The 9,446-nt window shown below is 64.9% G+C and overlaps 2 protein-coding genes across 2 annotated transcripts; one reads left to right on the forward strand and one right to left on the reverse strand.

The window, feature by feature from the left end:
• The first annotated feature begins 86 nt into the window (after positions 1 to 86).
• On the forward strand, positions 87 to 8,640 carry PCYT2 (phosphate cytidylyltransferase 2, ethanolamine). Its single transcript, XM_030827914.1, has 13 exons — positions 87 to 291; positions 1,963 to 2,051; positions 2,497 to 2,658; positions 2,901 to 2,967; positions 3,676 to 3,760; positions 3,901 to 3,945; positions 4,604 to 4,742; positions 4,955 to 5,037; positions 5,324 to 5,401; positions 5,761 to 5,826; positions 6,050 to 6,115; positions 6,344 to 6,432; positions 6,599 to 8,640. The coding sequence occupies exons 1-13, from the start codon at positions 203 to 205 to the stop codon at positions 6,708 to 6,710; spliced, it is 1,170 nt and encodes a 389-aa protein (XP_030683774.1). The 5' UTR covers positions 87 to 202; the 3' UTR covers positions 6,711 to 8,640.
• Positions 8,636 to 9,446, reverse strand: NPB (neuropeptide B). Its single transcript, XM_003282182.4, has 2 exons — positions 9,012 to 9,446; positions 8,636 to 8,921 (listed from the first exon to the last, which is right to left on the reverse strand). The coding sequence occupies exons 1-2, from the start codon at positions 9,408 to 9,410 to the stop codon at positions 8,793 to 8,795; spliced, it is 528 nt and encodes a 175-aa protein (XP_003282230.4). The 5' UTR covers positions 9,411 to 9,446; the 3' UTR covers positions 8,636 to 8,792.

Consider the following 9,446-nt stretch of genomic DNA (forward strand, 5'->3'; position numbering starts at 1 on the left):
TCGGGGGTGGGGCTCGGGCCGGAGGGCGCGCGACGGGGCGGGGGCGGTGGGGGCGGGGCTCGGGCCGAGCGGCGCACGCCATTGGCCGTGCGCAGCGGGTGAGGCCCGCGTGACGGCGGCTGAGCTTGCGCCTGGCGGGGCGGGCGGTGGCGCTCGGAGTCGCCGGGAGCTGCCAGGCTGTCCGCGCCGCCGCTGCGGGGCCATGATCCGGAACGGGCGCGGGGCTGCAGGCAGCGCAGAGCAGCCGGGCCCGGGGGGCAGGCGCGCCGTGAGGGTGTGGTGCGATGGCTGGTGAGCGCGGGGCCGGGGCGGGCCGCGGGGGCGCCAGGGCCGGCTTCCTTCCGGGGCGCCGCGCCAGCCGTTGCCCGGGGACCGGGCCCCCGTTCTGGGTGGCGTCCTCGTCCGGCGTGGGCCGGGGCTGGCAGGCTGCGGGGCTCGCCCGCCGGGAGGGTCGGGCTGCAGAGGCTCCGCGCCCTGCCGTGGGCGCCCCCGTCTACCTCTGGCGGAGGCCCCGCCCGGTCACGCCGACCTCTCCGGTGCAGCCACCGCGCTGAGATCTGGAGCCACGGCCTCCCTGCTTTTCCGTAACCACCAGCAACCAGCTTGCCCGGCTCCGGTCCAGGGGTTCCCCTGGCCTCCGGGCGAGCGTCCCTGTAGGTGGACATCGGGTGTGACCTGCCTGTCCGGGACCCGCAGTGAAGCCCGCGGGCTCTCGGGTCCTCCTCCGCGGGGCTAGAATGCGATCGGTCTTCCCTGGCCAGTCAGACAGAGGGCATTGTTTTAAGAAAAGTTTGGGGTTGTCAACAAGTGAAAGGAAGATGACTGTTAGTGATAATTTGCTACCTCTGACCCTTTCACGTGCCTGCCAGATGGAATCTAGGAAGCAAGCGCCTCTATCTGATTAGCCCTTCCCAGGAGAGCAAGCAGGGCCTTGTCCTCTGTGTCTGAGTCACCTCTGGGAGAAGGAATGTAGCTTTCTGTCAGTGGACTTTGACCTTGCCCTGACCAGGCCCCAACCCCATTCCAGACTGTGCTCCCCTGGCCCAGCCTCTGCCCCCTCCTCCCCTCCAGCCTGTCCAGTGGGTACCTGGGTCCGCCAGACTTTACCCAGCATGTCTGCCGGGCTCCGTGCACTGTGGCAGGGGTGCTGGGAGGAAGCAGTGGTATGCAGTGGAGCAGCTCTGTGCACTGTGTGGGTTGCCAGGGTCACACCTCTCCCTGGAGAGGCAGGGACAGCTTTGTCCACTTGAGGGGATGGGCAGCTGCTGTAGGGAAACGGAGAAGAAGCCAGGGCAGCGAGGCCCAGTTGGTGGCAGGGCTGTGTAGCTTTGGGCTTGAGAGTTCACGTGTTAGCAGACCCAGATTTGTGAATGAAAACTCTCGAACCAGGTGGCAAGGCAGTGACTGTTCACCCTTAGCGTTAAGCCTGCTGAGCTTCAGAGGCTGTAAGGGAGGAGGAAACAGGATTTTCAGGGCCAGTGATTCCCAGGGTTTTATTTTGTGGTTGGATTTGTTTTGGGTAAGCCCCAGGGACTGTTCACTTGTTTCAAGGTAGTCTAGGATCCAACCCTACCCCAAGAGTTAGCGTTGGCTTATTTTAAAGTGACTGCCCAGGGCAGTTGATATTTGGTGAGGGGATAGGACACGTGGCCCTGCGGCTTTCAGTGGGCTCCAGTCTGTCCTGCACCCACCAGTCCTCTAGACCCAGCCAGGCCTTGACGTCTCTGCCCCCGCCACCCTTTCTAGATCTGGCACAGGGATCCCACTGTCAGGCCCAGGAGCCAATGGGGTGGAGAGCTGAGCACCTACATCCTCCGAATCCCAGTCCCAGGGCTCCCAGCAGCAGCTTCTCAGAGCGCTTCCTAAGGAGTCCTCAGAGGAGCAAAGCTCTGCCCCTAAGCCACAGGGCCACCTGGTCCCCACCCTTGGCACAGGGACCACCCACTCTCTCTGTCTCCACAGCTATGACATGGTGCATTACGGCCACTCCAACCAGCTGCGCCAGGCACGGGCCATGGGCGACTACCTCATCGTAGGTGTGCACACTGATGGTACGCACAGATGGCCTCGCCCACCCGCGGCCCCCCAGCCCTCCTGTAGGTTGCGACTGTTGACTGGGCACAGCTGCAGGGGAGGGCACTGTAGGTTCACCCAGCCCAGCCCCAGCTGAGGATGGCCTAATGCCTTTCCCATCTTGCACTTCCTGTCCCAGCTAAAGAGAAGGGGTACCTGCCCCCCACCACTGCCAGTGTGGCTCCCAAGCCTTCAGGGGCTGAGCACCTGCTTGTCAGAAGGAATCTCTGCCTTTGCCTGAGACCCTCGCAGGGAAGAGAGCCACCCAGTTGACCAGCACTAGTGGGCTAAGGGCCAGGGGAGAGAGACAGCCTGCCCCCACCAGCCCTCTTGTGTGGCTACAGCTGGGTGCTGGGAAGGGGCCTCCTACTCCAGGGGCCAGGTGGGCTGGGGTCCCCAGTCTCCCCATTGTCCTTTTCCTAGAGGAGATCGCCAAGCACAAGGGGCCCCCGGTGTTCACTCAGGAGGAGAGATACAAGATGGTGCAGGCCATCAAATGGGTGGACGAGGTGGTGCCAGCGGCTCCCTACGTCACTACGCTAGAGACCCTGGACAAATACAACTGTGACTTCTGTGTTCACGGCAGTGAGTGGCGGGGCTGGGCCTGGGGGCCTGGGGACATCAGGTGGCTCAGGATCAGATCTGCCGGTGGGACATCCGGGAACAGGGGGCCTCCACGCCCTTTGAGGATCTGAGACATCTCCGGGCCCCTACCTAAAAATGGGCACGTGGACACTAGGGCAGGCCAGGGGCTGAGAGGGTCCTGGGCTCTGAAAGTTCTGGTGGCTTTGGGTTAAGGATCCTTGTCCTTGTGTGTCACTGCTTAGATGACATCACCCTGACTGTAGATGGCCGGGACACCTATGAGGAGGTAAAGCAGGCTGGGAGGTACAGGTGAGTCTCCACCGCGGGCCTGGCCATCCAGGGAGCGGGACACGGGGCTCCCTCCTGGCTCGTGCTTTGCTATTTACCGGGAGCCCGTGAGGGGAGCGTCCGGGCCCTGGGCCATGTTCCTCACACCCAGGACTGGGAACTCGAGGGATGGAGGTGCCGTTGTGGGGTAGCCTGGAGGCCCTCGCCATTTGGTGCTGCAGACCCGTGGCCCCAGGGCTCCAAAGGCACAGCTTTGTGAGGTGGCAGCTGGTGAGCTCGGGGGATGTGGCTGGCACTGCCGGGGAGCTGGCACTATTTCTGAATTACCAGACGTCAGGGACATGAGGCCAGTGGCTCCCGCATGCGATGCTGCAGCTGAGAATTCACTCGGCTGCAGATGCTCAGCGGGCAGGACGTGGGTGTGAGGGAGGCAGGAAGCACAGCCGCTGCCCCAATGCCTGCCCTCTCCCTGGCATTGCACACCTGGGCCCCAGCGAGGGTCCTTTTCCGTGCTCTTGCCACTCCCTTTAGTCAGTAAGTGTGGAGGCCTTCCCCACGTTCCCAACCCAGGTTTTCTGTTATGGCCTTGTACAGGGAGGGGACCCTCAGTCTTTGGGGCAGCCGTGGGTTCTGCCACAGCAGGGCCGCTAGTGTCCCTAGTGGTGGTAGCAGGAGGCAGAGCCTTGCGAGTGTCCCAGGATGAGACCCCACTCCCACTCTGTCCCCCAGAGAATGCAAGCGCACGCAAGGGGTGTCCACCACAGACCTCGTGGGCCGCATGCTGCTGGTAACCAAAGCCCATCACAGCAGCCAGGTGAGTCGGCGGCGGAATCCCCGGGGCACCTCCCTGCCCCCTCAGGGTCCTCCTGCCCACCGCTCCCCATCCCCAGCCGGTAGTGGGGCGGCCATGCCTGGAGGGCAGGCCCCTCAGCCCTGTTCTGCCCTTCTGTGCAGGAGATGTCTTCTGAGTACCGGGAGTATGCAGACAGTTTTGGCAAGGTGAGTGCGGCCGTGCAGGGGGAGCTGAGCATGCAGCTGCAGGGGGCTCCCCCGGCCACCTGTCCCGGCCATCCCTTGGGGAAAGGCCAGCCCAGAGCCTCACCCTCCTTCCTCCGTCCCTGGCACTGACCAGGCACTGACTACCAGGCTTGGCCGACTGGTGGATGCTGGGAGGGAGGGCAGGCAGGTGGTGGCACCGGCTGGCTGGTCACGGCAGCCACTGCCTGGAGGAGAAGCAAGGACTTGCCTATGGACAGGTAGCCTCTAACCAAGTGGCCTGGCCCTCTCTCCCTTTGTAGCCCCCTCACCTGATACCCGCTGGGGACATACTTTCCTCAGAAGGCTGCTCCCAGGTGACCAGACAGTGGTCTCAGGGTGCCGGGTCCCTCCCAAGAACTGTGTGCACCTGCCGCAGGGCTCCTTGCCTTCTCCTGGTGGTCGCTGGCTGGGCTGAAGTGGTGTCAGCTGCAGTGCCTGCTGTGGTTGTGGGGTGGCGCCACAGTCCCACCTGCCACCTGGCCTGGCAGTGTGTCCCCTGCCCGAGGTGACTGGCTGGAAACGGGATTGCTGGCAGGCGACAGCTGAGGGTTTGGTGACCTGGTGAGGGCAGCACCTGGGAGGTCTCCCCCGCCAACCTGCTCCCTCTCTTGGCTTGCAGTGCCCTGGTGGGCGGAACCCCTGGACTGGGGTATCCCAGTTCCTGCAGACATCTCAGAAGATCATCCAATTTGCTTCTGGGAAGGAGCCCCAGCCAGGGGAGACAGTCATCTACGTGGCTGGTGCCTTCGACCTGTTCCGTATCCTCTGGGCCTCTGCTGCTCCCTAAGCGTGCCACATGGGGTGGGACCCAGGGGCCTCACTTGACTCCTTAGGGCCCCCAGACTAGGCTGGCTGGTTTGCAGGGAAGCAGCTGTCGGCAGGGAAGATGGCAGGGAGGCCCTTAGGCATGAGCTGTCGGGGAGCTGCTCCCTGTCATCCCCATCCCGATGGCTTCTTAACCTGGGTGCAGACATCGGGCATGTCGACTTCCTGGAGAAGGTGCACAGGCTGGCAGAGAGGCCCTACGTCATTGCGGGCTTACACTTTGACCAGGTCACTGCCCTCTTGCTCCCTGGGCCCCAGGGCAGCTGATGGGCCCTCGAGGGGCCCTAAGGGTTGGTGTTAGGTGCAGGCGGTCTCTGGGAAGAGGCCCCAGATGGAGTCAGAGGAGACCCGGGGGGTGATCGCAGGCTTGTGGGGTCCAGGGCTGTCCTGTCCGGGGCATCCCCACAAGGGCGGGCAACCTCCCCAACTTCTTCCCATGAGGGACAGCTGGGAGGGGCACACCATGTCCCCTCAAACTCTCAAACGGGCTGAGCTAGCCTCACTCTGGCCACAGGAGGTCAATCACTACAAGGGGAAGAACTACCCCATCATGAATCTGCATGAGCGGACCCTGAGCGTGCTGGCCTGCCGGGTGAGTGGGGGCCAGGAGCCAGCCCAAGGATGGGGGACATTCCCACATCCCCCCACCAAGGGCTTCCCTGAGTCAGGGCAGGGGGGCTTGGGTCACTGGCAGAGCCGCACCCAGCACCCCGAGTTCTGTGGCACCCGCCCACACCTGTTGGTTGAGGCAGGAGGAGGGGTGGTCGGATCTCCAGATGCTGTTCCTTCTTGCCTCATGGAAGAGCCCCAGGGGTCTCCAGCCTGCCCAGCCCGTCCCTGCTACTCACTGGCAGCCCTGCCCCATGTCTGGGCCATCTCTCACTACCCTGTGGCCCTGGCTTACCAGTAGCAGGGACCGAGCAAGTCTTTCTGTCCCCACTGTCCCCACAGTACGTGTCAGAAGTGGTGATTGGGGCCCCGTATGCGGTCACAGCAGAGCTCCTGAGTCACTTCAAGGTGAGGCTCCGCATGGGCTCACCTTGTTCGCTCTGTTCACCTCTGTTCCTGCATGGGCTGGGAACACAGGCTGGCTATGGGCTCCTAGGCAGGGCCTAGGAAGTATCTGGGCTGAGGAAAGGGCAGGGCCAGCTCTCCCAACCCCCGGGGCCTGTGCTGGGCTGTGGGTGGCGACGGCGGCTGCCTCCCCGAGGAGGGCTCCTGACCCCCACTTCTTTTCCAGGTGGACCTGGTGTGTCACGGCAAGACAGAAATTATCCCTGACAGGGATGGCTCCGACCCATACCAGGTGGGTCATGCTGGCCCTTGCTGGGCACAGGGGTTGCCATTGGCACCTCCCAGCCATTTAATGTCTCACTCTGCCTGCCTGGGAAACGGGCATGGTGGCCACAGCTGCTCTGATGGCACCACTCCCTCGGGACCCTTGGCGCTGGTCTCCCTCTGGGGCAGGGCATCAGATGGATCTTGGGGAGGTCAGCAGGGACCTTCATCCCACTCCTCCTCTCCGGACCCCCAGGAGCCCAAGAGAAGGGGCATCTTCCGTCAGATTGACAGTGGCAGCAACCTTACCACAGACCTCATCGTCCAGCGAATCATCACCAACAGGTGCAGCTGGGCGGGGGCACCTCGGAGCCGCCTCATGGGCGCTCTCTGCTAGACTTACCCTTCCCCCCTCGGAGCCGCCTCATGGGCGCTCTCTGCTAGACTTACCCTTCCCCCCTTGGAGCCGCCTCATGGGCGCTCTCCGCTAGACTTACCCTTCCCCTCCCAGGTTGGAGTATGAGGCGAGAAACCAGAAGAAGGAAGCCAAGGAGCTGGCCTTCCTGGAGGCCGCCAGGCGGCAGGCGGCACAGCCCCTGGGGGAGCGCGATGGCGACTTCTGACCTGGCGGAGGCCCTGGCCGGCCCTCCCCCTGCTCTGCTTCTGCGCCTTCTGCGTTTGGACATAGGACTCTGCAGGGCCGCCCTCTCTAACTGGCCTGGCTCTGGAAGGGCTGGTGAGGACTCTGCCTCCTGCCTGCCTTCAAGGTGCCTGGTTTGCAGCAGGCTCTCCGCCCTTTCCAGCAAAGCTGCTCAGAGAGGGTGTCCAGCACAGTGGAGAGGCCGGCAGTGAGATGGGCAGACGGCACCTGCAGCCTGAAACGCACCGCTCCTGCGTGCACCCCCACCTGGTCCCCAGATGCCCCCACCACCTGGACAGAGGCCACACTGACTGCCCACCCAGCTGTGGCGGAAGGTGCAGAGCAGAGGGCTTTAGGGAGCAGTGACTGCGGTCACCCCTTTAGTTCTCTGGGTGTAGACCACACCACCTCCCACTTGGCACCCCCCAACACGGTGTCCTGTCACCCGGCGCCGCCTGGCTCCAGGAAAACACGCTTGCCTTCCTTCCCGGCAGCTTTGCTGCTCTCCTTATGGACTCTGTTCTGTTTGTACATGGCTGATGTAAATCTCTTTGGTACAACCGAATAAAGCCTGGTGGCAGTGCTGTGCGGGGCTCCCAGCCCTGCTGGGAAGGACCAGGGAACCACCCAGCAAGGAGAGCCTCTTGGCCCTGCCCCCACCATGCACCCAGCAGCCGGGAGTGCAGCACGCAGCCTGGCAGTGAGTGAAACCCGGGCCTCCAGCCCTCCAAAGCCTGGGGCCACCCCCTATAGCAGGTGATGCTAGAATAGGGAGGAGAGCCAGAGCTGAAGCTCCTTGCCCGTTGGCCCCTCCAGGGGCCATGGGATTTCTGTCTCCCGTACCCCTGTCGGGGCCCACCTGGAGCAGCCCAGAGGCCGAAGAGGCTCTTACTGCAGCCTCTGGGAGGTGTCTAGGGAGGCCATAGATTGCCTGGTCTCATTGCACTCAAAATGAGGCTTATGATCAGTACTTTTTTCAGCCCCACACTCCTCTCCAGAATGGCCTCTGCCCTACAGCGCCTGGCTCACGTGGGGCCCCATGGGCCTGTCCTCTGCTGTTGTGAGGTCGACCTCAGGACCCAGCACAGGAGCTGGAGGCGAGGTGCACGTGAGGCTCTCCACAGCCCAGGAAGGCAGCCTCTCACCCTGCTCTCCGAGCCAGGGGCCAAGGTGTGAGGGGCACAGGCCATCCTCGTCCTGCCAGGCCCCCGCTTTCAGGAGTGGGGTGGTGCCAATGCTCCCACTCAGAACCCTGGACTGCGGGGTTCCCTGAGCAGAGGGACCAGCCAGTTCCCCATAGACAGATTGGTGCCGGACAGGGGCTGCCTGGGCCCCAGGCTTGGGGAGGGTGGAAAGGCCCTGTGTGCTGCTGCCTGGGCCCAGAGGTGGGCCTGGCCCCTTAGCAGCATTGGAGGCCAGAGCCCAAGCCAGTTCCGGAGTCACACCCAACAGCCGAGGGAGAACCTATCCGTCTCCCACCCTCAGCTCTGGGGATGCATGCTCTGGGCCTCTAGAGCCAGGGCGCAGGCCCCCAACTCTCCTCCGTGCCCCTGCACCCTCGGACTTGGCCTGGCCAGAAGGGATGGGGGCAAGGAGAAGGCAGCCAGGGGCTCCAGCCCATGCCCTCACAGATTTGGCTCTCGAGTCGGGGAGCGAAGGGCTGGGGAAGACACTGGGAACCGGGCCAGCGGTGGCCCTGCACTTTCCCCCAGGGAGCACCAAGGCTAGGCGCGGCCTCACCGCAGGGCTGGGTCGTGGCCAGCTTCGCCCCGGGTCCGAAGACCTCTGGGCGGCCCAGGCCAACCTTGTCCTGCTGCTGCACACCTGGCTGCCCTCTCATAGCCAGGCTTGGGGATTTCCAGGTCCTGTTCCCCTCGTGGCCTGGCTGCCACCTCTGGCACCCCTCACTCCGAGGCCGCCTCATTTATTTATTCGTTTGCCATTAACCGCGGGGTGAGCGGAGTAGGGGAGAGCTGGGGCGCCATCCCGCGCCGGCGGGGCCTGGGGTCCCCGAGTGGGACGGTGGGGGCGGGGGGGCCCCATTGGTGCCAGGAGAGGTCCGGGCTCAGGCGGCGAGGCAGTCGGCTGCGCGCAGGGACAGGAAGACGTCTGCCTTGCACTGGTAGGTCCTGCGGCCGTCGGGGAGTCGCTCGCACCTCTGCAGGTTCGGGGCGACGTCCTGGACGCACACAGCCTGGGGCAGGCAAGCAAAGGCTGAGGGGCCGCCGCACCCCCACCCGCGTCCTGCCGCCGCCCCCCTCAGCCCCCGGCCCGCCGGACTCACGAGGCTCCGCAGCCTGGGGTGCAGTTGCAGCTCCGGGGAGGCTCCGGCCCGGCCCAGGGGTTCCGCCCCTCTGTGGGGCTGAGAGCGCCGCCCGTACGGGGACCTGCGGAAGCCGGACAGCAGCCCCGCGGCGCGGCCCACGGAGTAGGAGCTGCGCCCGGCCGCCGGCTTGTACCACGCGAGGCCGGGCGGCGCCAGCAGCAGGCACAGCGCCAGGGCGGCAGCCGCCAGGGTCGCGGACCGGGCCATGGGGACGCGGGATGGCTGGCGGGCGGCGGCGTCGGGGCTCGGAGCAGCCACTGCCTGGGCCGTCTTATATCTGCGGCGGGGGCGGGCCGAGGCTGCGGAGGGCCGGGAGGGGCGGCGGGCGGGCGCGGAGGACCCGTCGCACCTCCGCATCCCAAATGAACCAGCCGCGCGGGCGAGCGCTGGAGG

Source organism: Nomascus leucogenys, chromosome 14, assembly GCF_006542625.1.
Source record: "Nomascus leucogenys isolate Asia chromosome 14, Asia_NLE_v1, whole genome shotgun sequence".
Taxonomy (NCBI): Eukaryota; Metazoa; Chordata; class Mammalia; order Primates; family Hylobatidae; genus Nomascus; species Nomascus leucogenys.

What these genes read in the sequence shown, in the direction of transcription:
- NPB (XM_003282182.4), bottom strand. Translation starts at nt 9,410, where the DNA reads ATGCGGAGGTGCGACGGGTCCTCCGCGCCCGCCCGCCGCCCCTCCCGG. An exon ending in ACCCCAGGCTGCGGAGCCTC is followed by an intron (nt 8,922 to 9,011) that starts GTGAGTCCGGCG and finishes TGCCTGCCCCAG; the next exon opens with GCTGTGTGCGTCCAGGACGT.
- PCYT2 (XM_030827914.1), top strand. Translation starts at nt 203, where the DNA reads ATGATCCGGAACGGGCGCGGGGCTGCAGGCAGCGCAGAGCAGCCGGGC. An exon ending in AAGCCCATCACAGCAGCCAG is followed by an intron (nt 3,761 to 3,900) that starts GTGAGTCGGCGG and finishes CCTTCTGTGCAG; the next exon opens with GAGATGTCTTCTGAGTACCG. An exon ending in AGCTCCTGAGTCACTTCAAG is followed by an intron (nt 5,827 to 6,049) that starts GTGAGGCTCCGC and finishes CTTCTTTTCCAG; the next exon opens with GTGGACCTGGTGTGTCACGG.